Source organism: Salmo salar, chromosome 22 (assembly GCF_965601325.2).
Source record: "Salmo salar chromosome 22, fSalSal1, whole genome shotgun sequence".
NCBI lineage: Eukaryota > Metazoa > Chordata > Actinopteri > Salmoniformes > Salmonidae > Salmo > Salmo salar.
Window position 1 is genome coordinate 62,093,186 of NC_138312.1, and position 27,972 is coordinate 62,121,157.

The 27,972-nt window shown below is 48.3% G+C and overlaps 1 protein-coding gene across 1 annotated transcript; it reads right to left on the bottom strand.

The window, feature by feature from the left end:
- Positions 1 to 2,233: 2,233 nt before the first annotated feature.
- Positions 2,234 to 13,147, bottom strand: ccdc71 (coiled-coil domain containing 71). Its single transcript, XM_014168399.3, has 2 exons — positions 13,059 to 13,147; positions 2,234 to 3,935 (listed from the first exon to the last, which is right to left on the bottom strand). Exon 2 carries the CDS (start codon positions 3,875 to 3,877, stop codon positions 2,942 to 2,944), a length of 936 nt encoding a protein of 311 aa, XP_014023874.2. The 5' UTR covers positions 3,878 to 3,935; positions 13,059 to 13,147; the 3' UTR covers positions 2,234 to 2,941.
- Positions 13,148 to 27,972: the final 14,825 nt, after the last annotated feature.

Sequence of the window (27,972 nt, forward strand, 5' to 3'; positions counted from 1 at the left end):
TTTGAGTTTTACCTGAAATTGTAGCTTTAAGGGAATCTCAGAACATGGCATTTTATTGCAATTTGATTTCCCCCCCCCCCCCCCCGTGTAATGATTTGCATGATATTGATAAAATGAAGCATGGTTTGCTCTCGAAATGCAAATCAAACTACGGGCTAATGTTGGCTAACATTAGCTAACTAGCTAGTAAATTCGTATGTGAGGAGAATATTTTGTTTAGCTTGCTACCTAGCTCTGTATAATATGAATAACACTGCATGATAACGTTACTGTATTTTTATATTTGTACGAAGGGGTTAAAGTACGTTTTTGCTACGCTGAAGTTACTTGAAGAAAATGTTATTAGCTAACGTTAGCCATCTAGTAGCCGTGCCACTTCAGCCATCTTATAGCTATAACTTAGTGTATGGATGAAAAAAAGAAAGCATTTCAAAATGTCTGCATGTGAATTGATGCAATTTTCAAGAGGGTAATATGGTTTTGTTACATAAATCAAAAGTGTAATATGGTAGATTTTTACAGTACATTTAAGCTACGAAGCAACATCACCTAAACCTTCTCTTGGCCCGGAATATTCCATCGCTAATGTAAATTGAAATGTTTACATTCTGTCCCGATGCCCCTCTTCCAATTTTCGTCAATCCGAATAAGCTTAAAGTGAAATATTGGTGTCCAGACTACACCACATCGTTGGGTACATCTCATTCAAACACCTCCTGGAAAATTAAATTAATCCTTTAAGATATTTTTATTAAACCATTTCAGAAAATTATCCAATAGACTCCAAATCAACAAACTGCAAGAATTGGACACATCTGTTAGGATACAAAATAAATAGTTGGTTGAGAACCTGCATAAAGCCATTCTGGCTTCTTCGGCAAACATGTGGAGCCCTGCAAACTCAGGTCTGCCATTTTAAAGTAACCAATTGTGTTTTTGCGTCGCATAAACTAGGCTTTATAAAAAAAAAGACCACTATGCTCATCTCATGATTTTATTTCATACCGACCGGTACAATGAAATCAAGAATAAATAATAAGGTCCGAAAAAGACATGTTACAGCCATACCAATCTGTTCTTATTGTATTTCTGAAATCACAACGACTGTTTGGTCCCTGGCTTGAACACAACCATTCAGTAATATTTACCGTATTTTCAACATATGGCAACAAATGATCCATTAAAAAAAATAAAAACGGCCCTGATTTTGAGCTTCAACATGATGATTCAAGCAATTTGAACAAACTCTCACTTTTTCCTTACGATAAACCTGACAAAAAAATCCTTCAACTTAACCAATTCCTTAATTAAATTAGACTTGTAGTTTTGGCCTGATTTTTTTTATTTTTTTTTGTTACAACTTCCTTGGATGGTGAAATTGGGAACAAAAACGATGCACCAATTAAATCCAGAGTGAGGCGGGATGAAGGGGCAGCTATCCAATCAGAACAGTGAATCGTATCATGTGGCCTAACATCCCGGCTTGTGCTGTAACTGTAAAAAAGACAGCAAGAGAGAACCAACGACATGTTTGGCACAACAACAAACAAAAAAACACTAAGTGGTTAAACCAACATGAAGGACAAGTCTCAAATGGGACCCTATTCCCTATACTAGTGTAAAGGGAATAGGGTGCTGTTTGGGACTTAACCGATAACAGTCCCTGTGAAGTACCCTTGATTGACTGTGCCACTAAAATACAACGTGTCTAACTTAAAATAACTGATGAAGAAGCGCATCATAAACCAGTCAACTGAACTAATGAAAGATCGCAAAACACTGTGGCAACTTCTACACAAAACGGACAGATTTAGTTTACTATGCACTTTCACCGATTACCAGTTAGCGCCGATGGGCAGTTTGCACCCGATCTACGACAGAGTCAAAGCTAATATCTGTTTAACACCTGATCTAAGACAGAGTCAAAGCTAATATCGGTTTAACACCTGATCTACGACAGAGTCAAAGCTAATATCTGTTTAACACCTGATCTAAGACAGAGTCAAAGCTAATATCGGTTTAACACCTGATCTACGACAGAGTCAAAGCTAATATCTGTTTAACACCTGATCTACGACAGAGTCAAAGCTAATATCTGTTTAACACCTGATCTAAGACAGAGTCAAAGCTAATATCTGTTTAAGTTTCCCTTTTCAAACGTCTGGCATCGGGAAATTTTAGCAAATTCAAGGTAAAAAAAATAAAAACACAAAAAAGAAATACAAGAATAGGGTGGTTTCAAATTCTTTACTCAGAGAAAATAAAAATCAGTCACTACAAAAAAAATGTAAGACATTATTTTAAGTTTACTGAAAAGAATAAGGCCGTTTTAACTCTGCCCTGCAAATGGAATTGTTAAGATTTAAGTGCTTACATTCAGCAAACATTTTGAGGCTGTCGAAAGTTCAAACTCTATAAAAGAGGAAACACAAAAGTAGATTAAAGGGATAATGACTAGGTTGCCCATTTACACAATTTCAGGGGACCAAATTGTTTTAATTTGTCATGTAGACTGTACCTAAGAGTAAAAATGTATTTTTATTTTTTATTCTCGCAACAACAAAAAAAATATTTATTCTACAATACGCCGTGACACTGCTTACCAAGTCTATCAGTCCATCCTCAGTGTACAAAACAGAAGCTGGTAAAAAAAGTTACATTCTGACCAGCAATGTCTATGCTTGAGTGTCTGAAAGCTGCACCGTGTAGAACTTCTGATCAACGTTAGTCCCTTCAGTCTTGTTGACGCGGTAGTCATGACATCATCCCGTCACTGCTCAATACAAGGAACGTATTTTACTGTAGTCCGTTAGACGATGCCGTCCTGACGTTTTCTTCTGGCTTCAACAGTAAAGAAAGACCTCTGGACTTAGCTAAGCCTCGTTGCAAAATGGACCCTTAGGCTAGCTAGGCTAAACCAAGAAGATCTCTGGAGATATCATCATTCACGCTGGTATTCAGCTAGAGTTTCATACAGCGGGCGTATCTGTATCACAGGGGATAGGTTCACCTGCAGGATCCTCTGGGCCTTCCTCCTCAGTTCCTCCACCGTGACGCAATCGTCCACTTTGATCACCTTCCACCGCAAACTGTTCTCGTCCAGCCGACACTCCTCCTGACGGCTCATCATCCACAGAGATTGTTCGTCCGTCCAGGACCGTCTGTGGTTTGACACATCAGTCTTGTAGTTGTAAACTCCTCGACCGTTCTGATAGATCACGGGGGCAGAATCTCCGATAAGGGCTCTGTTCCATTCCGGACATGAGGCATGGTACCTTTGACCAACCAAGGCCACAGCTTTAGGTGTTCTACCGGCGTTCGGCGATGGCAGTAACGGTATTCCTGAAAGTGTTGGAGGTTGAGAGTGAATCTGCATTCTCGCAGTGTGACCTCTCATTAAACCTGTAATGTTCGTTAGTTTCAGGTACTGCTGCTGCTGCACCTGGGAAGGTTGAATAGTTAGAATCGGAGGTCTGGAAAAAACAGATCTCTTGTGAGATTCTGATGCACTTGCACCACTCCACGACGCGTAATTGTTAGACTCCTTTTTCTTCTTCTTATTATTATTATTCTTCCGTCCCCTCTTCTTGCCTGGCCTTGGACCCTTGCAGGCCATGTCCATAGAGCACATCTCTGCCGGGAGGGTTTTTGCTGTACACGACCTGTAGCCGTACACATCTTTGCTCCGTAGCACTACGGGCTTATGGCCCTCTTCCTTAAGTCCTTGCAGAAAGGATACCAGTTCCTCAGTGTCTGAAAGATCTTTCGACATAGGGTTGAGGATCTGTAATGCCTCGAAAAGGACGGTCTGTCCCGCTGAGGCTATTCTGGACCAGGAGTTGACGGCCTTCTCCACAACCGGTTCTGTGTAATTCATGACATCTGCCTTCAGGTGAAATCATTGAGAGCTTCTGAAGTCAGTCTTTCTCTTCACCCTGTTGAGAGAATGCAGAGAGTAGAAGTTTCCAACAAATAAAACAAGACCAACTTAAAAAAATGTTAAAAAAACATTGCATGCTTACTGATGTAACAGATGGTAAGGGTCCCTAACGGGATCAATTCTATGGGGGGGGGGGTGGGACTCTGATTTAGACTTCTAAATTCAGATTCATAAACTGCAGCAATATGGACTGCATCTGCACAGACATCTTGGCAATAAGCTTGGAAAGCGGAGACGTCACATCACAAAAGTTAAAATGGAGGCTAAACAGTCGGAGACGTCAATTTTGGTGGCTGCATTACGTTCGCTTGTTAAGAGTGGTGCTAACTAGCTGTAAATAAGTGAATTGTTTCACCCCACAGCCAAGTTAGCACTAAATTAATTTACAGTTAGTTAGCAACCGCACTTACACTCTTTTGCAAGCTGCCATAACATTTGTTTCAATTGGTGTGTTTTCAGAAATTAGTAAGTGTCGTATTATCCCAAATATTTGGCTAGGTGAAAAACTGCCGTGTTGCTTAACCTGTTGAGGGTAGGGGGCAGTATTTGCACGGCCGGATAAAAAAACGTACCCGATTTAATCTGGTTATTACTACTGCCCAGAAACTAGAATATGCATATAATTATTGGCTTTGGATAGAAAACACCCTAAAGTTTCTAAAACTGTTTGAATGGTGTCTGAGTATAACAGAACTCATATGGCAGGCAAAAACCTGAGAAGATTCTGTACAGGAAGTGCCCTCTCTGACCATTCCTTGGCTTCTTGACTCTCTTTATTCAAAATGTAGGATCTCTGCTGTAACGTGACACTTCCTACGGCTCCCATAGGCTCTCAGAACCCGGGAAAAAGCTGAATGATGTCTTTGCAGCCCCTGGCTGAAAAACATTAGCGCCTTTGGTAAGTGGTCTATCAGAGGACAATGAGACTGAGGCGCGTGCACGAGGCGACCCCATGTTTTTATTTTCTCTCTCTTTGAATTAAAACACAGTTTCCAGTCGGAATATTATCGGTTTTTTTAAGAGAAAAATGGCATAAAAATTGATTTTAAACAGCGGTTGACATGCTTCTAAGTACGGTAATGGAATATTTAGAATTTTTTTGTCACGAATTGCGCCATGCTCGTCACCCTTATTTACCCTTTCGGATAGTGTCTTGAACGCACGAACAAAACGCCGCTGTTTGAATATAACTATGGATTATTTTGAACCAAACCAACATTTGTTATTGAAGTAGAAGTCCTGGGAGTGCATTCTGACGAAGAACAGCAAAGGTAATCAAATTTTTCTTATAGTAAATCTGACTTTGGTGAGGGCTAAACTTGGTGGGTATCTAAATAGCTAGCCCTGTGATGCCGGGCTATCTACTCAGAATATTGCAAAATGTGCTTTCACCGAAAAGCTATTTTAAAATCGGACATAGCGAGTGCATAAAGGAGTTCTGTATCTATAATTCTTAAAATAATTGTTATGTTTTTTGTGAACGTTTATCGTGAGTAATTTAGTAAATTCACCGGAAGTTTGCGGGGGGTATGCTAGTTCTGAATGTCACATGCTAATGTAAAAAGTTGGTTTTTGATATAAATATGAACTTGATTGAACAAAACATGCATGTATTGTATAACATAATGTCCTAGGGTTGTCATCTGATGAAGATCAAAGGTTAGTGCTGCATTTAGCTGTGGTTTGGGTTTATGTGACATTATATGCTAGGTTGAAAAATGGGTGTCTGATTATTTCTGGCTGGGTACTCTGCTGACATAATCTAATGTTTTGCTTTCGTTGTAAAGCCTTTTTGAAATCGGACAGTGTGGTTAGATTAACGAGAGTCTTGTCTTTAAAATGGTGTAAAATAGTCATATGTTTGAGAAATTGAAGTAATAGCATTTCTAAGGTATTTGAATACCGCGCCACGGGATTCCACTGGCTGTTACGTAGGTGGGACGATTTCGTCCCACCTACCCTAGAGAGGTTAACAGTTATTTTCGATAGAGGGGCATTAATTGGTCTAGCCTAAACTGGGGCAAAGGGATGACTTTGGACATTGATCCTCCCCTACCAGAGGGGGCGCTACTGTACTGATACTCCACAAAGAACGTACAAAAATTATGACGTTTCACAAATCAAAAATGGTTAAGCTTTGTTGATTCTTGTGATTTACAGCGAAGCACGCACTGCAGTCACTAGATTCATATTGTATAGCCTTACACTTTGAGCGACTGAAAATCGGTAGGCTACATTTTAATGGAAGGTGATAAGAGGAGACATTGTGCGATTTGAGCATTACTGACAAGACATTTTACAACCAGAGCTGAGAAAGTTAATTTTATTTAAATCTCGATAATCAATCAGTGGAGGGACACTCTTGGAAGCCAGCTTTGACAAAGTGTTTCACAAAAGAATGAACTCTACATTTATCAATATAAAACTGCTCTAAGAGATATGCACCAGTGTTATAAATCTGTTAAAGAAGTTAGCAAGGGGCCTCCCGAGTGGCGCAGCTGCCTAAGGCACTGCATCGCAGTGCTTGAGGCGAACCTACAGTCCCGGGTTCGATACCAGGCTGGCTCATCGCACTCTAGCGACTCCTTGTTTTATTTAACCTTTATTTAACTAGGCAAGTCAGTTAAGAACAAATTCTTATTTTTAATGACGGCCTAGGAACAGTGGGTTAACTGCCTTGTTCAGGGGCAGAACGACAGACTTTTACCTTGTCAGCTCAGGGATTCAATCTTGCAACCTTTCGGTTACTAGTCCAACGCTGCCGCTAGGTAGCCTAGTGGCGGTTGGGACTATAAAAACACCTTATAGCCATGTGCTTTTTGTCTGTAAGCAAAAATTCTGACATTTAATTTTTTTGCTGATATGGGTGCGAACACATTCAAGCAGCATATTAAACTGGGATATTGTTGTAGGATACACCGGCAAGTGCAAGAATATTTGCCAGGGCATACGTGACTCGTTTCAGGAAACTACGCGCATGTCGCGCGTCACTACTTTACAGGAGCGCCATTTGAGCGTACTTTTAGTTTCGTTTTTCAAAATGCATTCTCCCCCCCCCCCCCCCCCCCAGAAATGCCTTGCGGAACATGTGAACTTTCATGTGTCTTAATAACAAACTTGTATTCCATCTGTAAATATGAATACAATAGTTAAATTATGAGCCTAAGCAATGGAAAAAGTGAGAGCAACCTTCCCGCTAGCCATGATTGGCTGAGATAATGAATGTGCTGGACATGTCGACAGATGAGTTCAGATTGGTCTGCCATGTGGCACGCGTCTGTCTATAATATGAGCTGGTCAGTATATGTAGGTAATCCTTTAATCAACAAAAAAAAAATCCCCTTTCCTCCCCAATTTTGTGGTATCTAATTGGTAGCTAGTCTTGTCCCATAGCTGCAACTCCCATACGGACTCAGGAGAAGCGAAGGTAGAGAGCCGTGCGTCTTCAGAAACACAACACCGCCAAGCCGCACTTCTTCTTGACACAATGCCCGCTTAAACCGGAAGCCAGCCGCATCAATGTGTCGGAGGAAACACTGGCAACCGCGTCAGCGTGCATGCGCCCGGCCCGGCACAGGAGTCGTTAGAGCGCGATGGGATAAAGACATCCCGGCCAAACCCTCCCCTAACAACGCTGGGCCAATTGTGCACCGCACCATGGGTCTCCCGGTTGTGGCAGAGCCTGGACTCGAACTAGGATCTCTAGTGGCACAGCTAGCACTGCGATGCAGTGCCTTAGACCACTGCGCCACTCGGGAGGCCCTGTGAAGGTAATCCTTTCGAACGTAGCTTTTTTTGAACGATATCATGTAGTAGAAATGCTTAAGTGTTGCTCTACACTTCCTGGAGGACCGAGTTTTGAAATCAATAGAACTAGAGTATGAAGCTATGGAGATGGAGAAAATTCTTTGCTTTGAAAAGACAACACAGAAGGCTGTCGTATAAAACAGCTGTCTCCGCATTACATCTTTAAACTATGGGCAACCACGGCATCCGTGACAGAGGGAGAAGCGTTCATCCATGTATACGGGTAAGAGAGTTTAGCTAGCTACATTTACATATATTACACGTTTCTAAATTGTCAGAAAGTCATTTTCATTTCAAGTTAAAGTGTACCGTTACCTAGCTAGCTAGCTAACATTACGTGTATGATTTGTGTAGTAATATTATTCGTATCTCAGAGCCATTTGCATTGCTAGTTAAATCCTAATGTTAGCTAGCTAACATTGAACCTGGTTGGTTAGCTACCTACAGATGCATGCAGGGTAGTAACATTATGAGTTGGTATTATGGTTCATTGTTTCGCTGCATGTCTAAACAAAAGACTCCACTATGCAAGTAACTATATCAATAGAATGTTTGATGCCACTGCGACAACTGTCGATAGACGTAGCTGGTAAAGCTACTCTGATTTTAGAGCACTCTCGCCTGAGTGCGCAGAATAAGTGATGAGTTTACGAACGCTCAACACCCGCAGAATATGGCTGGTGTCAGCAAACGTTGGCAAAAAAAAGCGTAATTAAATTGTTGCCAGCAGCACAGTCACCAACACTCTGGATAACATGAAAACAGCCTAACCAGCTCTGCTAGGACGAGTAAAATGGTCAGTGAGGTGTTCTCTCATTTGTGTCTGGAAGTAGCTAGCAAGCTAGCCAACATTAGCCAGTTAAGTTACAAGTTCATCAACTTTCAAAGCAGAATTACTTTCTCATTGTTCTTCAATTGTACTGTATGATATACCATTTTCCAGCTCAGAGTCTCTACTTCTATCCAATGTAAAAAAAAAAATTTAAAAAATTTAAAAAAATGCTACATAAGACCGAATCGAGCCGGTCGGTCAAATATTATTTGAATTCTAAATCGTATTATTTCACATGGAGATGTGGGAAGCTAAAAGGGTAGCAGCCGTTTTAAACTAGCTAGCAAGCTTCTAGAGGAGTAGCCTACAGCCAATTTGTAGCCACAAAACAAGGTAATGTAAAACAAACCTACATTTTCATTACATGTAGCCACTGTTCAAATATGGAGTTGGTTTTCTTTGATATTAGCTAACAGTAGTGATGTTTTCACCACAAAATGGGAGGACAACATTAGAATCTCTGCTATCGTACCCTTGTGAATGCTGCTATTCGGGGGGTCTAGGATCACATGGACCGGCGAGGGCATCATGTTGCCAAAAGACGACCGTTGCTTTAAACAAATCGGACTCCACCCAAGCGCACACATGGTAAATGACAGAGTGATCTGTGCATCGGCCTTAAAGGACTTCAGGATAGGAGCAGAAGCTGTCTACGCTTGTGTGCCTCTCTCCCTCAAGCCAAGTGGCTTTGGTTGGCTAGGTAGCTAAGAGCCTTCCTCCACGTTAGCTCACGTTAGCTTAGGAAACGATGAGTACGTTTACATGCACACTAATAATTCAATATTAAACTGATTATGGCACAAGGCAGAGTATGGCATTACTAAAACACCTTAAAAATCGGCATACGGTGATTAAAACGCCAGGTTTTCTGAGCAATCTGTCACATTATTCGGACATGTAAACAGCTTAAGAGGAATTCCAGTGGTGTATTTGATCTGCACATGGGTAGCGCAAGCTTCCCTGTCACGTGCGAATGAAATGAGTTCGGGAAAAAAACAAAAAAACATTTAAAGTATTAATTCTACGGTTTTCACATACAAACTTTATGTCCAAACTCAGAACTAAATAGTCTTCGCAAAAATAACACGGTCACTGTCAAAACGTTTTAAACAAAACTATTATATTAACCTGACTATCCACAATAATGCTCCACGTCAACGTTTTTACAGAGCTTGCCTGTTGATTTTTGCACCGTATCCTCAATCTCATTTTTTTTTTTTTGAAATTCTCACAGCTGAAGCGCTTTTTGGACTGCCAGTGTTTTGACGCCAAACGTCCAATTTAAATAAATTTGCTCGTTAGTCTGAAACACCTATTATTACTCTGAGGAAAAGGAACACGAACAGCACATTAGCACGGGGATGCAGTCGGCGTGCCCCATGACAGTCGAACAGTGAGAATTAGAAATGTTGTTGTAGTAATGAAGTAATACAACTAGGTAGTTTCCATGGAAAGTAAAGCCTAATTCCATATGTACTTACGCAAGAATCCAATTAGCTTGATAAAATTGTGATCCTACGTGTCGAGTTTCAAATTGTGGGGGGCTGCACACTATAGCTACACAGGACAGCCATTTTGTGTAGCTAACAAACTTTTGTACATCGCTCTGTTCCATACTTGCAGGTCAACTGTAATATGAAATACCATTGTAACGCACAATTTCTCCCCTTTCCAGCTAAATCAATGATGAGACCTTCACGCTGCCAGTCTCTGCATGATTGAAGAAGGCAATGGAGTCCTATCTGGGTCTTTTTCAAAATGGCGGGCGGAGAAGCAAAAGCTACTGAGTGATTGTGAAAGGGGGAGATATGTGTGGGGAAACGGCTTTTTCACCCGATTTGTCCAACTTATCACCTCTAAAATGTAAATAAAACACTAACACTAAAAATAGTTTATATAATGTCTCATTACATACCTATTTGAAGGTTGGTGTCTAATTTTAATAGGGTTTTTAGGGCAGCGCTAAATTTATCTTCAGAAGTTAACTGCGGCTGTCACGGCTTTTGAAAGTCATGATGGCTCGCAGTGACGACGCAAAAAAAATTAAACAATTGATTAAATTAACTATTGATATACTTACGAGTAATTAACTTTACCCTCACCATTGATCACTTCTTGTTTTTAAAATCTGCGCCTGGTGGAAATTCTGTACGGCACAGAAAGAGTTGCATAATTGTTTAAAGTACGTTACATCGTGACACATCACACTTTAACGTACAGCGTCAGAGGGGGTCTTTTTCTCAACTTTTCTCCAATACTATTGGACCATTACCATGTCAATTAACGCTGAATAGAAAACTTAGTTGACACCCTGCTTTTTGATGCCAACACAGTTGCTACAGTCCCATTAGTTTTCATTGCAGCCTCGTTTGAATGCCGCGGTCGCCCAAATTTACAGAGTTTATTAACCTGTCTGGGCTAGGGGGCAGTATTTGCACGGCCGGATAAAGAAACGTACCCGATTTAAACTGGTTACTACTCTTGCTCAGAAACGAGAATATGCATATAATTAGTAGATTTTGATAGAAAACACTCTAAAGTTTCTAAAACTGTTTGAATGGTGTCTCACAGACACCATTCAAACAACAGAACTCATATGGCAGGCCAAAACCTGAGAAGATTCCATACAGGAAGTGCCCTGTCTGACAATTTGTTGTCCTTCTGTTGCATCTCTATCGAAAATACAGCATCTGTGCTGTAATGTGACATTTTCTAAGGCTTCCATTGGTTCTCTAAAGCCGCCAGAAAGTGGAATGGGGTGTCTGCTGTCTCTAGGCAAAGAACAGCAGCAGAATTTGTAAGTGGTCAGCCTGGGGACAGTGAGACTGAGATGTGCGTTCACGAGACTACTCCATTTTTTTCTTTCAGCCTTTGAATGAATACAACATTGCCCGGTTGGAATATTATCGCTATTTTACGAGAAAAATAGCATAAAAATTGATTTTAAACAGCATTTGACATGCTTCTAAGTACGGTAATGGAATATTTTGAATTTTTTTGTCACGAAATGCGCGTCACCCTTCGGATAGTGACCTGAACGCACGAACAAAACGGAGCTATTAGAATATAACTATGGATTATTTGGAACCAAAACAACATTTGTTGTTGAAGTAGAAGTCCTTGGAGTGCATTCTGACGAAGAACAGCAAAGGTAATCCAATTTTTCTAATAGTAATTCTGAGTTTAGTGAGCCCCAAACTTGGTGGGTGTCAAAATAGCTAGCCGTGATGGCCGAGCTATGTACTCAGAATATTGCAAAATGTGCTTTCGCTGAAAAGCTATTTTAAAATCTGACACCGCGATTGCATAAAGGAGTTCTGTATCTATAATTCTTAAAATAATTGTTATGTATTTTGTGAACGTTTATCATGAGTAATTTAGTAAATTCACCGGAAGCTTTCGGTGGGTATGCTAGTTCTGAACATCACATGCTAATGTAAAAAGCTGGTTTTTGATATAAATATGAACTTGATTGAACAAAACATGCATGTATTGTATAACAATGTCCTAGGAGTGTCATCTGATGAAGATCATCAAAGGCTAGTGCTGCATTTAGCTGTGGTTTTGGTTTTTATGACATATATGCTTGCTTTTAAATGGCTGTGTGATTATTTTTGGCTGGGTACTCTCCTAACATAATCTAATGTTTTGCTTTCACTGTAAAGCCTTTTTGAAAATCGGACAACGTGGTTAGATTAACGAGAGTCTTATCTTTAAAATTGTGTAAAATAGTAATATGTTTGAGAAATTGAAGTTATAGCATTTTGAGGTATTTGTATTTCGCGCCATGCGATTCCACTGGCTGTTGACTAGGGTGGTTAACGGAGTTACCTAACGCGCGTGTAGTTTGTTGCGTTTTGCGTAGGTTGTAAATTAGGCTTAAAACATAACACATTAGCCTACTGTTCTTAGAAGTAACAAGTAATCTGTATTACTTTTTACAACTAATGACCCAAACACTGGTAGTGCCCCTTGTGGTAGGGAGGAACAAATTCAGACAAAAAATGTATTATTCAGAATTTATCTTAGTGCCAGGTGCCCTTTCCCCCCCTTTCTTGAGTGGGTATAAACATTTTTGGTTAGTCCCATTACAAGGCTAGATAGTGTGGTTTTAGATTTAATTGAAATATGACCAAATAATCTTACTAAGAAAACAAAGGGGATTACATTGAGTTACAAAACAATGAAAAATCACATTTATTTTCCAAATAAAACCTCAGTAATACGACGTAAATTCGACTTCACACAAAGCTAGCTAGCGTCTTCAACCGGGCCACTATACCACACTTCCCTCCCACAGTTAGCCAGCCACAGTTTGCCATGCTATTTATGATGTTTCCTTAAACGCTTTCTCTGCGTTCAACGATAAAGTTGGCGCCGAAATATTTTGAGGGGAAATGTCATTAGTTGAAGCACACGACAGCGACCGAGAAATACAAACAAGCAACAAACAACAAAAAATCCAAAATGAAACCTTACCTTTCTACGGTCCTAGGCAACCATCATTCGGTCTAGTTACAACTGAAGTGTAGATTAAAATGGCCGCAACAACAGTGGTGCGAATTGACAGTCAGTTAAAAAAAAAAAGGCGGGGCTTTAGAGGGGGAGAAGAAGAAAAAAACAGGAAACCGGGTGGAATGAAAACCCATATAAGGAAGAAGGGGCGTTTTATGAACGTTCCATTCGGTTCCGTTCCCGTTTAGGCTTGATTTGAGTTTCGATTCTAGTATCATTTTCTCCGCGTTTCTCCTCCCTATCTAAGTCATCGTTCACTCGACATCACGGATTTCGAAAGCGTTTCGATAAGCGCAATGGACGCCAGAAGAAAAAAAAAAAAAGATGGCACGTTCTTCGATTGCAATGTTTCATTAGATATGCGGATAATTGGGGGTGCGCAGAAATGGTTTTTAGTACATAGAAAATACTTGCATCTTGAACATGTGGTATATTTGATATTAAATATGTACACACATGATATATTAGGCAACTCTTGTTTCAATGCAATTTAATGGCAATTCTGATATATGGATTTATTAGGGTCATCTTTACATCAAAGGATATAAATAAGTTCACTAAGAAGCAACATTGCAATGGATTTTCCATGTTGTGTAGGTTGATGAAATTATGCAATTCAGTGGACAAGGTTTTTTTGGGGGGATTTTTGTTGTTGTTGACATAATACATCTGTGAATATATTTGCCATATTGTATACAATTTATATCTAATGATACACATCATGCATAGTATTTTCAGACTAATGAGGCCTTTGAAAGACAATACGGTTACAGTATTGCCACAAGAAAGACAGCAAGACAGACACACTGAAGATGGACTCTCTTGTACAATGGATATTCACACAAAAATGTATTGGCATAAACATTTTTTTTTTTTTTACCAGTTCCATTTGAGGACAAAAATGCTGACAGCTGCGCCACACAGGTTACAAAAAAGCTGCGAAGACATCTTCGATGTTCCTATCCAATGGCACTTTGGTTTATGAACTGATATACAGTACCAGTCAAAAATGTGGATACACCTACTCATTCAAGGGTTTTTCTTTATTTTTACTATTTTCTACATTGTATAATAATAGTGAAGACATCAACACTATGAAATAACACATATGGAATCATGTAGTAACAAAGTGTTAAACAAATCAAAACATATTTTATATTTGAGATTCTTCAAAGTAGCCACCCTTTGCCTTGATGATAGCTTTGCACACTCTTGGCAGTCTCTCAACCAGCTTCATGAGGTAGTCACCTGGAATGCATTTCAATTAACAGGTGTGCCTTGTTAAAAGTACATTTGTGGAATTTCTTTCCTTCGTAATGCGTTTCAGCCAATTAGTTGTGTTGTGACAAGGTAGGGGTGGTATACAGAATATAGCCCTATTTGATAAAATACCAAGTCCATATTATGGCAAGAACAGCTCAAATAAGCAAAGAGAAACGACAGTCCATCATTACTGTAAGACATGAAGGTCAGCCAATTCAGAACATTTCAAGAACTTTGAAAGTTTCTTCAAGTGCAGTCGCAAAAACCATCAAGCGCTATGATGAAACTGGCTCTCATGAGGACCGCCACAGGAAAGGAAGACCCAGAGTTAACTCTGCTGCAGAGGATAAGTTCATTAGAGTTACCAGCCTCAGAATGCAGACCAAATTAAAGTAACAGACACATCTCAACATCAACTGTTCAGAGGAGACTGTGTGAATCAGGCCTTCATGGTCGAATTGCTGCAAAGAAACCACTACTAAAGGACACCAATAAGAAGAAGAGACTTGTTTGGGCAGGGTGCTTTGCTGGTGACACTGTCAGTGATTTATTTAGAATTCAAGGCACACTTAACCAGCATGGCTACCTCAGCATTCTGCAGTGATACGCCATCCCATCTGGTTTGCGCTTAGTGGGACTATCATTTGTTTTTCAAAAGGACAATGACCCAACACACCTCCAGGCTGTGTAAGGGCTATTTGACCAAGATAGCGAGTGATGGAGTGCTGCATCACCTGACCTCAACCCAATTGAGATGGTTTGGGATGAGTTGGACTGCAGAGTGAAGGAAAAGCAGCCAACAAGTGCTCAGCATATGTGGGAATCCTTCAAGACTGTTGGAAAAGCATTCCAGGTGATGCTGGTTGAGAGAATGCCAAGAGTATGCAAAGCTGTCATCAAGGCAAAGGGTGGCTACTTTGAAGAATCTAAAATCTAAAATCTATTTTGATTTGTTTAACATTTTTTGGTTACTACATGATTCCATATGTGTTATTTCATAGTTTTGATGTCTTCACTATTATTCGACATTGTAGAAAATAGTAAAAAGAAAATAAAAACCCTTGAATGAATAGGTGTGTCCAAACTTTTGATTGGTACTGTACAAAACAATGATTGATTCAACAATTCAAGTTTTTCAATATAAATTATTATACCAAATTCTTGCTACCAACCAAATGTTATATCATGAGGCATACAACCATGTCAGCAGATTTAGCTGTTGTAACATGCGTCGTTGTAGGTGGACCAAAATGCAGCGGGTATATTTATCATCTTCTTATTTTATTGAAGGAAAAACATATAAACAAAACAAAACGACGAAACAGTCCCATCAGGTGCACAGACTAAACAGGAAATAACCACCCACAAACACAAGAGAAAACTAACCCACTTAAATATGGCCTCCAATTAGAGACAACGACAACCAGCTGCCTCTAATTGGAGGTCCCACCAAAACCCCCAACATAGAAATAGATAAACTAGATAAACACATAGAAATAGAAAATATAGAACATAAACCAAAAAACCCCGAACCACACAAAACAAACACCCCCTGCCACGCCCTGACCAATCTACAATAACAAATAACACCTTTTACTGGTCAGGACGTGACAGTACCCCCCCCCCCCCCCCCCCCCCCCAAAGGTGCAGACCCCGAATGCACCTAACCAAAAACCCCACAAAAAATAACCCCAAATTTAAAGGGAGGGAAGGGAGTGTGGCCACTGTCAACGACGGCTCCCGTGCTACACCCCCCCCAATCCTCCAACTACGGAGGTGGCTCTGGCTCTGGCCTTAGTCCCCATTCTAACCTGCCCACCCCCGCTGAAGGCTCAGGGCTGTAGACCACTGCTGAAGGATCTGGGCTGAGGTGCGTCGCTGGGGACCTCGGGCTGAGGTGCGTCTCTGCAGGCTCAGGGCTGAGGTGCGTCTCTGCAGGCTCAGGGCTGAGGTGCGTCGCTGCAGGCTCAGGGCTGAGGGCCGTCTCTGCAGGCTCAGGGCTGAGGGCCGTCTCTGCAGGCTCAGGGCTGAGGGCCGTCTCTGCAGGCTCAGGGCTGAGGGCCGTCTCTGCAGGCTCAGGGCTGAGGGCCGTCTCTGCAGGCTCAGGGCTGAGGGCCGTCTCTGCAGGCTCAGGGCTGAGGGCCGTCTCTGCAGGCTCAGGGCTGAGGGCCGTCTCTGCAGGCTCAGGGCTGAGGGCCGTCTCTGCAGGCTCAGGGCTGAGGGCCGTCTCTGCATGCTCAGGGCTGAGGGCCGTCTCTGCCGGCTCCGGACTGTGGGCCGTCTCTGCCGGTTCCGGACTGTGGGCCGTCTCTGTCGGTTCCGGACTGTGGGCCGTCTCTGCCGGTTCCGGACTGTGGGACGTTGCCGGAAGCTCTGGATGGGGACTGCGCACTGGAGGCCTGGTGCGTGGGGCTGGCTTTGGAGGCGCTAGACTATTGACACGCACCTCAGGGCTAGTGCGAGGAGCAGGAACAGGACGTACTGGACTTTGAAGATGCACTGGAGGTCTGGAGCGCACAGCCTGCACAACCCATCCTGGCTGAGTTTTCACTGTAGCCCTGCACGGGCGAACTGGGCTGTGCTGAGGAATGATGGCTGCCGTGCGTAGAGCAGACGCAGGGTAGCCTGGGCCTAGGAGACGCACTGGTGGCCAGATGTGCTGAGCAGGCATACTCCTCACAGGCTGGATGCCCACTCTAGCACGGCACTTACGGGGGGCTGGTATCGACCGCACCGGACTGTGCTTGCGGATGGGCGAGACCATGCGCACTTCCGCATAGCATGGTGCTCTCCACGCCAAATGCTCCCCATAATAAGCACGGGGAGTTGGCTTAGGGTTCACCCCTGGCCCAGCCAAACTACCCGTGTGCCCCCCCCCCAAATTTCTTGGGGGGGCTGCCTCCTCTCCTCCTGAAATGGAGGATATAATGCCTCATACCTCCGTCGCTCTGCCTTTGCTGCCTCCAATTCCTCTTTCGGTCGTCGGTACTCCCCAGTCTGGTGCCATGGTCCCTTTCCATCCAATATCTCCTCCCATGTCCATGACTCTAAGTAGCTCTCCTGCTGCTCCTTCCTCCGCTGCTTGGTCCTTCTTTGGTGGGTGGTTCTGTAACATGCGTCGTTGTAGGTGGACCAAAATGCAGCGGGTATATTTATCATCTTCTTATTTTATTGAAGGAAAAACATATAAACAAAACAAAACGACGAAACAGTCCCATCAGGTGCACAGACTAAACAGGAAATAACCACCCACAAAACACAAGAGAAAACTAACCCACTTAAATATGGCCTCCAATTAGAGACAACGACAACCAGCTGCCTCTAATTGGAGGTCCCACCAAAACCCCCAACATAGAAATAGAAAAACTAGATAAACACATAGAAATAGAAAATATAGAACATAAACCAAAAAACCCAAACCACACAAAACAAACACCCCCTGCCACGCCCTGACCAATCTACAATAACAAATAACCCCTTTTACTGGTCAGGATGTGACAGCTGTGCAGATATCTATGTTGGTACTGTAGCTGGTTTCGGGTCACAGGTTCAGCAGTGGCTAAAAAGTCAAAACATTGTTCTAAAATTAATCCTACAAATAGCAATGTTGGGTGATCTGGAAAGCCATAGTCAATCGATCAACAACATAATATTACTTTTAGCAAAAATATTCATTTTTAAATCACAATCTGTTGATAATAAGCGATTTGCAGGTATCGCCCCCCCTCTAATGTGCAGGTATCGCCCCCCCCTCTAATGTGCAGGTATCTGCTCCCCCCCTCTAATGTGCAGGTATCGCACCCCCCCTAATGTGCAGGTATCGCCACCCCCCTCTAATGTGCAGGTATCGCCCCCCCCTAATGTGCAGGTATCGCCCCCCCCCTCTAATGTGCAGGTATCTGCCCCCCCTAATGTGCAGGTATCTGCCCCCCCTAATGTGCAGGTATCGCCCCCCCCTCTAATGTGCAGGTATCGCCTCCCCCCTCTAATGTGCAGGTATCGCCTCCCCCCTCTAATGTGCAGGTATCGCCTCCCCCCTCTAATGTGTAGGTATCGCCCCCCCCCTCTAATGTGCAGGTATCTGCCCCCCCCTAATGTGCAGGTATCGCCCCCCCCCTCTAATGTGCAGGTATCGCCTCCCCCTCTAATGTGCAGGTATCGCCTCCCCCCTCTAATGTGCAGGTATCGCGCCCCCCCCCTCTAAAGTGCAGGTATCGCCTCCCCCCCTCTAAAGTGCAGGTATCGCCTCCCCCCTCAATGTGCAGGTATCCCCCCCCCCCCCTAATGTGCAGGTATCCTCCCCCCTCTAATGTGCAGGTATCGCCTCCCCCCTCTAATGTGCAGGTATCGCCCCCCCCCTAATGTGCAGGTATCGCCCCCCCCCCAATGTGCAGGTATCCTCCCCCCTCTAATGTGCAGGTATCCTCCCCCCTCTAATGTGCAGGTATCGTCCCCCCCTCTAATTTGCAGGTATCGCACCCCCCCTAATGTGCAGGTATCGCCCCCCCCCCTAATGTGCAGGTATCGCCCCCCCCCTAATGTGCAGGTATCGCCCCCCCCCCCTAATGTGCAGGTATCCTCCCCCCTCTAATGTGCAGGTATCGCACCCCCCCTAATGTGCAGGTATCGCCACCCCCCCCTAATGTGCAGGTATCGCCACCCCCCTCTAATGTGCAGGTATCGCCCCCCCCCCTAATGTGCAGGTATCGGCCCCCCCTAATGTGCAGGTATCGCTCCCCCCCCTAATGTGCAGGTATCGCCCCCTAATGTGCAGGTATCGCCCCCCCTCTAATGAGCAGGTATCGCCCCCCCCTCTAATTTGCAGGTTTCGCCCCCCCCCCTCTAATGTGCAGGTATCTGCCCCCCCTAATGTGCAGGTATCGCCCCCCCTTTAATGTGCAGGTATCTCCCCCCCTTTAATGTGCAGGTATCTCCCCCCCTTTAATGTGCAGGTATCGCCCCCCCCCCCCCCCCTCTAATGTGCAGGTATCGCCCCCCCCCCCCCCTCTAATGTGCAGGTATCCCCCCCCCCCCCCAATGTGCAGGTATCCTCCCCCCTCTAATGTGCAGGTATCGCCTCCCCCCTCTAATGTGCAGGTATCGCCCCCCCCCTAATGTGCAGGTATCGCCCCCCCCCCAATGTGCAGGTATCCTCCCCCCTCTAATGTGCAGGTATCGTCCCCCCCTCTAATTTGCAGATATCGCACCCCCCCTAATGTGCAGGTATCGCCTCCCCCCCTAATGTGCAGGTATCGCCCCCCCCCCCTAATGTGCAGGTATCGCCCCCCCCCCCCTAATGTGCAGGTATCCTCCCCCCTCTAATGTGCAGGTATCGCCACCCCCCTCTAATGTGCAGGTATCGCCCCCCCCCCTAATGTGCAGGTATCGGCCCCCCCTAATGTGCCGGTATCGCCCCCCCCCCTAATGTGCAGGTATCGCCCCCTAATGTGCAGGTATCGCCCCCCCTCTAATGAGCAGGTATCGCCCCCCCTCTAATGTGCAGGTATCTGCCCCCCCTAATGTGCAGGTATCGCCCCCCCCTTTAATGTGCAGGTATCTCCCCCCCTTTAATGTGCAGATATCGCCCCCCCCCCCTAATGTGCAGGTATCGCCCCCCCCCCCCTCTAATGTGCAGGTATCGCCCCCCCCCCCCCCTCTAAAATGCAGGTATCGCCTTCCCCCTCTAATGTGCAGGTATCGCCCCCCCCCCCCAATGTGCAGGTATCGCCCCCCCCCTAATTTGCAGGTATCGCACCCCCCCTAATGTGCAGGTATCGCCACCCCCCTCTAATGTGCAGGTATCGCCCCCCCCCCTAATGTGCTGGTATCGGCCCCCCCTAATGCAGGTATCGTCCCCCCCTCTAGATGTGCAGGTATCGTCCCCCCCTCTAATGTACAGGTATCCCCTCACCCCCTCTAATGTGCAGGTATTGTCCCCCCCTCTAATGTGCAGGTATCTACCCCCCCTCTAATGTGCAGGTATCACCCCCCCCCTCTAATGTGCAGGTATCGCCACCCCCCTCTAATGTGCAGGTATCCTCCCCATCGGCCCCCCCTAATGTGCAGGTATCGTCCCCCCCTCTATTGTGCAGGTATCGCCTCCCCCTCTAATGTACAGGTATCCCCTCACCCCCTTTAATGTGCAGGTATTGTCCCCCCCTCTAATGTGCAGGTATCGCTCCCCCCTCTAATGTGCAGGTATCGCCCCCCCCTCTAATGTGCCGGTATCGCCCACCCCCCTCTAATGTGCAGGTATCGCCCACCCCCCTCTAATGTGCAGGTATCGCCTCCCCCCTCTAATGTGCAGGTATCGCCCCCCTCCCTAATGTGCAGGTATCGCCCCCCCCCTAATGTGCAGGTATCGCCCCCCCCCTCTAATGTGCAGGTATCGCACCCCCCCTAATGTGCAGGTATCGCCAACCCCTCTAATGTGCAGGTATCGCCCCCCCCCTAATGTGCAGGTATCGGCCCCCCCTAATGTGCAGGTATCGCTCCCCCCCCTAATGTGCAGGTATCGCCCCCTAATGTGCAGGTATCGCCCCCCCTCTAATGAGCAGGTATCGCCCCCCCCTCTAATTTGCAGGTTTCGCCCCCCCCCCTCTAATGTGCAGGTATCTGCCCCCCCTAATGTGCAGGTATCGCCCCCCCTTTAATGTGCAGGTATCTCCCCCCCTTTAATGTGCAGGTATCTCCCCCCCTTTAATGTGCAGGTATCGCCCCCCCCCCCCCCCCCTCTAATGTGCAGGTATCGCCCCCCCCCCCCCCTCTAATGTGCAGGTATCCCCCCCCCCCCCCAATGTGCAGGTATCCTCCCCCCTCTAATGTGCAGGTATCGCCTCCCCCCTCTAATGTGCAGGTATCGCCCCCCCCCTAATGTGCAGGTATCGCCCCCCCCCCCAATGTGCAGGTATCCTCCCCCCTCTAATGTGCAGGTATCGTCCCCCCCTCTAATTTGCAGATATCGCACCCCCCCTAATGTGCAGGTATCGCCTCCCCCCCTAATGTGCAGGTATCGCCCCCCCCCCCTAATGTGCAGGTATCGCCCCCCCCCCCCTAATGTGCAGGTATCCTCCCCCCTCTAATGTGCAGGTATCGCCACCCCCCTCTAATGTGCAGGTATCGCCCCCCCCCCTAATGTGCAGGTATCGGCCCCCCCTAATGTGCCGGTATCGCCCCCCCCCCTAATGTGCAGGTATCGCCCCCTAATGTGCAGGTATCGCCCCCCCTCTAATGAGCAGGTATCGCCCCCCCTCTAATGTGCAGGTATCTGCCCCCCCTAATGTGCAGGTATCGCCCCCCCCTTTAATGTGCAGGTATCTCCCCCCCTTTAATGTGCAGATATCGCCCCCCCCCCCTAATGTGCAGGTATCGCCCCCCCCCCCCTCTAATGTGCAGGTATCGCCCCCCCCCCCCCCTCTAAAATGCAGGTATCGCCTTCCCCCTCTAATGTGCAGGTATCGCCCCCCCCCCCAATGTGCAGGTATCGCCCCCCCCCTAATTTGCAGGTATCGCACCCCCCCTAATGTGCAGGTATCGCCACCCCCCTCTAATGTGCAGGTATCGCCCCCCCCCCTAATGTGCTGGTATCGGCCCCCCCTAATGCAGGTATCGTCCCCCCCTCTAGATGTGCAGGTATCGTCCCCCCCTCTAATGTACAGGTATCCCCTCACCCCCTCTAATGTGCAGGTATTGTCCCCCCCTCTAATGTGCAGGTATCTACCCCCCCTCTAATGTGCAGGTATCACCCCCCCCCTCTAATGTGCAGGTATCGCCACCCCCCTCTAATGTGCAGGTATCCTCCCCATCGGCCCCCCCTAATGTGCAGGTATCGTCCCCCCCTCTATTGTGCAGGTATCGCCTCCCCCTCTAATGTACAGGTATCCCCTCACCCCCTTTAATGTGCAGGTATTGTCCCCCCCTCTAATGTGCAGGTATCGCTCCCCCCTCTAATGTGCAGGTATCGCCCCCCCCTCTAATGTGCCGGTATCGCCCACCCCCCTCTAATGTGCAGGTATCGCCCACCCCCCTCTAATGTGCAGGTATCGCCTCCCCCCTCTAATGTGCAGGTATCGCCCCCCTCCCTAATGTGCAGGTATCGCCCCCCCCCTAATGTGCAGGTATCGCCCCCCCCCTCTAATGTGCAGGTATCGCACCCCCCCTAATGTGCAGGTATCGCCAACCCCTCTAATGTGCAGGTATCGCCTCCCCCCTCTAATGTGAAGGTATCGCCCCCCCCTAATGTGCAGGTATCGCCACCCCCCTCTAATGTGCAGGTATCGCCCCCCCCCCTCTAAAGTGCAGGTATCGCCTCCCCCCTCTAATGTGCAGGTATCGCCCCCCCCCCTAATGTGCAGGTATCCCCTCATCCCCTCTAATGTGCAGGTATTGTCCCCCCCTCTAATGTGCAGGTATTGTCCCCCCCTCTAATGTGCAGGTATCTTTCCCCCCTCTAATGTGCAGGTATCACCCCCCCACTAATGTGCAGGTATCGCCCCCCCCCCTCTAATGTGCAGGTATCTTCTCCCCCTCTAATGTGCAGGTATCGTCCCCCCCTCTAATGTGCAGCTATCTTTCCCCCCTCTAATTTGCAGGTATCGCCTCCCCCTCCCTCTAATGTGCAGGTATCTGCCCCCCCTAATGTGCAGGTATCGCCCCCCCCCTCTAATGTGCAGGTATCGCCTCCCCCCTCTAATGTGCAGGTATCCCCCCCCCCCCTCTAAAGTGCAGGTATCGCCTCCCCCCTCTAATGTGCAGGTATCGCCCCCCCCCCCCTAATGTGCAGGTATCGTCTCCCCCTCTAATTTGCAGGTATCGCACCCCCCCCTAATGTGCAGGTATCGTCCCCCCCCTCTATTGTGCAGGTATCGCCCCCCCCCCTCTAATGTACAGGTATCCCCTCATCCCCTCTAATGTGCAGGTATTGTCCCCCCCTCTAATGTGCAGGTATTGTGCCCCCCTCTAATGTGCAGGTATCTTTCCCCCCTCTAATGTGCAGGTATCACCCCCCCCACTAATGTGCAGGTATCGCCCCCCCCCCCTCTAATTTGCAGGTATCGCCCCCCCCCCCTAATGTGCAGGTATCGCCCCCCCCTAATGTGCAGGTATCGCCCCCCCTCTAATGAGCAGGTATTGCCCCCCCTCTAATTTGCAGGTTTCGCCCCCCCCCCTCTAATGTGCAGGCATCTGCCCCCCCTAATGTGCAGGTATCACCCCCCCTTTAATGTGCAGGTATCTCCCCCCCTTTAATGTGCAGGTATCGCCCCCCCCCCCCCCCCTCTAATGTGCAGGTATCTCCCCCCCTTTAATGTGCAGGTATCGCCCCCCCCCCCCTCTAATGTGCAGGTATCGCCCCCCCCCCCTCTAATGTGCAGGTATCGCCTCCCCCCTCTAATGTGCAGGTATCGCCCCCCCCCCTCTAAAATGCAGGTATCGCCCCCCCCCCCTAATGTGCAGGTATCGCCCACCCCCTAATGTGCAGGTATCGCCCCCCCCCCCCTAATGTGCAGGTATCCTCCCCCCTCTAATATGCAGGTATCGCCCCCCCCCTCTAATGTGCAGGTATCGCCCCCCCCCTCTAATGTGCAGGTATCGCCCCCCCCCTCTAATGTGCAGGTATCGCCTCCCTCCTCTAATGTGCAGGTATCGCCCCCCCCCCTAATGTGCAGGTATCGCCCACCCCCTAATGTGCAGGTATCGCCCCCCCCCCCTAATGTGCAGGTATCCTCCCCCCTCTAATATGCAGGTATCGCCCCCCCCCCTCTAATGTGCAGGTATCGCCCCCCCCCCTCTAATGTGCAGGTATCTGCTCCCCCCCTCTAATGTGCAGGTATCGCCACCCCCCTCTAATGTGCAGGTATCGCCCCCCCCTAATGTGCAGGTATCGCCCCCCCCCTCTAATGTGCAGGTATCGCCCCCCCCCCTCTAATGTGCAGTTATCGCCCCCCCCCCCAATGTGCAGGTATCGCCCCCCCCCCCCCCCCCAATGTGCAGGTATCCTCCCCCCTCTAATGTGCAGGTATCGCCTCCCCCCTCTAATGTGCAGGTATCGTCCCCCCCTCTAATTTGCAGGTATCGCCCCCCCTCTAATGTGCAGGTATCGCCCCCCCCTCTAATGTGCAGGTATCGCCCCCCCCCCTAATGTGCAGGTATCGCCCCCCCCTCTAATGTGCAGGTATCGTCCCCCCCTCTAATGTGCAGGTATCGCCCCCCCCTCTAATGTGCAGGTATCGCCCCCCCCTCTAATGTGCAGGTATCTGCCCCCCCTCTAATGTGCAGGTATCGCCCCCCCCCCTAATGTGCAGGTATCGCCCCCCCCCTCTAATGTGCAGGTATCGCCTCCCCCCTCTAATGTGCAGGTATCGCCCCCCCCCCCTAATGTGCAGGTATCGCCCCCCCCTCTAATGTGCAGGTATCGCCTCCCCCCTCTAATGTGCAGGTATCCCCTCACCCCCTCTAATGTGCAGGTATTGTCCCCCCCTCTAATGTGCAGGTATCGCTCCCCCCTCTAATGTGCAGGTATCGCCCCCCCCTCTAATGTGCAGGTATCGCCCCCCCCCCTCTAATGTGCAGGTATCGCCCCCCCCCTCTAATGTGCAGGTATCGCCTCCCCCCTCTAATGTGCAGGTATCGCCCCCCCCCTCTAATGTGCAGGTATCGCCCCCCCCCCTCTAATGTGCAGGTATCGCCCCCCCCCTCTAATGTGCAGGTATCGCCCCCCCCTCTAATGTGCAGGTATCGCCCCCCCTCTAATGTGCAGGTATCGCCCCCCCCTCTAATGTGCAGGTATCGCCCCAGCTCTAATGTGCAGGTATCGCCCCCCCTTTAACGTGCAGGTATCGCCCCAGCTCTAATGTGCAGGTATCGCCCCCCTCTAATATGCAGGAACGTGCAGGTATCGCCCCAGCTCTAATGTGCAGGTATCGACCCCCCCTCTAATGTGCAGGTATCCCCCCCCCCCCTCTAATGTGCAGGTATCGCCCCCCCCTCTAATGTGCAGGTATCGCCCCCCCCCCCCTAATGTGCAGGTATCGGCCCCCCCTCTAATGTGCAGGTATCGCACCCCCCCCTAATGTGCAGGTATCGCCCCCCCCTCTAATGTGCAGGTATCGGCCCCCCCCCCCCTAATGTGCAGGTATCGCCCCCCCCTAATGTGCAGGTATCGCCCCCCCCTAATGTGCAGGTATCGCCCCCCCCCCTAATGTGCAGGTATCGCCCCCCCTCTAATGTGCAGGTATCGCCCCCCCTCTAATGAGCAGGTATCGCCCCCCCTCTAATTTGCAGGTTTCGCCCCCCCCCCCTCTAATGTGCAGGTATCTGCCCCCCCTTTAATGTGCAGGTATCGCCCCCCCTTTAATGTGCAGGTATCGCCCCCCCCCCCTCTAATGTGCAGGTATCGCACCCCCTTTAATGTGCAGGTATCGCCCCCCCCCCTCTAATGTGCAGGTATCGCCTCCCCCCTCTAATGTGCAAGTATCGCCTCCCCCCTCTAATGTGCAGGTATTGCCCCCCCCCCTCTAAAGTGCAGGTATCGCCTCCCCCCTCTAATGTGCAGGTATCGCCTCCCCCCCCTAATGTGCAGGTATCGCCTCCCCCCTCTAATGTGCAGGTATCGCCCCCCCCCCCCCCCCTAATGTGCAGGTATCGCCTCCCCCCCTAATGTGCAGGTATCGCCTCCCCCCTCTAATATGCAGGTATCGCCCCCCCTCTAATGTGCAGGTATCGCCTCCCCCCCTCTAATGTGCAGGTATCGCCTCCCCCCCTCTAATGTGCAGGTATCGCCTCCCCCCTCTAATATGCAGGTATTGACCCCCCTCTAATGTGCAGGTATCGCCCCCCCCACTAATGTGCAGGTATCCCCCCCCCCCTAATGTGCAGGTATCGCCCCCCCCAATAATGTGCAGGTATCCTCCCCCCTCTAATGTGCAGGTATCGCCTCCCCCCTCTAATGTGCAGGTATCGGCCCCCCCCTAATGTGCAGGTATCGGCCCCCCCTAATGTGCAGGTATCGTCCCCCCCCTCTATTGTGCAGGTATCGCCCCCCCCCCCTCTAATGTACAGGTATCCCCTCACCCCCTCTAATGTGCAGGTATCACCCCCCCCCTCTAATTTGCAGGTATCGCCCCCCCCTCTAATGTGCAGGTATCGCCACCCCCCTCTAATGTGCAGGTATCGGCCCCCCCCTAATGTGCAGGTATCGGCCCCCCCCTAATGTGCAGGTATCGTCCCCCCCCTAATGTGCAGGTATCGGCCCCCCCCTAATGTGCAGGTATCGTCCCCCCCCCTAATGTGCAGGTATCGCCCACCCCCCTAATGTGCAGGTATCGCCCCCCCCCTCTAATGAGCAGGTATCGCCCCCCCTCTAATTTGCAGGTTTCGCCCCCCCCCCTCTAATGTGCAGGTTTCGCCCCCCCCCCTCTAATGTGCAGGTATCTGCCCCCCCTAATGTGCAGGTATCGACCCCCCTTTAATGTGCAGGTATCGCACCCCCCCTAATGTGCAGGTATCGCCACCCCCCCTCTAATGTGCAGGTATCGCCCCCCCCTAATGTGCAGGTATCGCCCCCCCCTTCTAATGTGCAGGTATCGCCTCCCCCCTCTAATGTGCAGGTATCGCCCCCCCCCCTCTAAAGTGCAGGTATCGCCTCCCCCCTCTAATGTGCAGGTATCGCCCCCCCCTAATGTGCAGGTATCGTCCCCCCCTCTAATTTGCAGGTATCGCCCCCCCCCCTAATGTGCAGGTATCGTCCCCCCCTCTAAAGTGCAGGTATCGCCCCCCCCCCTAATGTGCAGGTATCCCCCCCCCCCTAATGTGCAGGTATCGCCCCCCCCAATAATGTGCAGGTATCCTCCCCCCTCTAATGTGCAGGTATCGCCTCCCCCCTCTAATGTGCAGGTATCGCCCCCCCCCCTAATGTGCAGGTATCGGCCCCCCCTAATGTGCAGGTATCGGCCCCCCCTAATGTGCAGGTATCGCCCCCCCCCTCTATTGTGCAGGTATCGCACCCCCCCTCTAATGTACAGGTATCCCCTCACCCCCTCTAATGTGCAGGTATCGCACCCCCCCTCTAATGTACAGGTATCCCCTCACCCCCTCTAATGTGCAGGTATCACCCCCCCCCCCCCCTCTAATTTGCAGGTATCGCCCCCCCCCCTCTAATGTGCAGGTATCTTCCCCCCTCTAATTTGCAGGTTTCGCCCCCCCCCCCCTCTAATGTGCAGGTATCGTCCCCCCCCCCCTCTAATGTGCAGGTATCGTCCCCCCCCCCCTCTAATGTGCAGGTATCGTCCCCCCCTCTAATGTGCAGGTATCGTCCCCCCCTCTAATGTGCAGGTATCGTCCCCCCCTCTAATGTGCAGGTATCTTCCCCCCCCCCCTCTAATGTGCAGGTATCGCCTCCCCCCTCTAATGTGCAGGTATTGCCCCCCCCCCTCTAAAATGCAGGTATCGCCTCCCCCCTCTAATGTGCAGGTATCGCCTCCCCCCCCTAATGTGCAGGTATCGCCTCCCCCCCTAATGTGCAGGTATCGCCTCCCCCCCCTAATGTGCAGGTATCGCCTCCCCCCCTAATGTGCAGGTATCGCCTCCCCCCCTAATGTGCAGGTATCGCCTCCCCCCC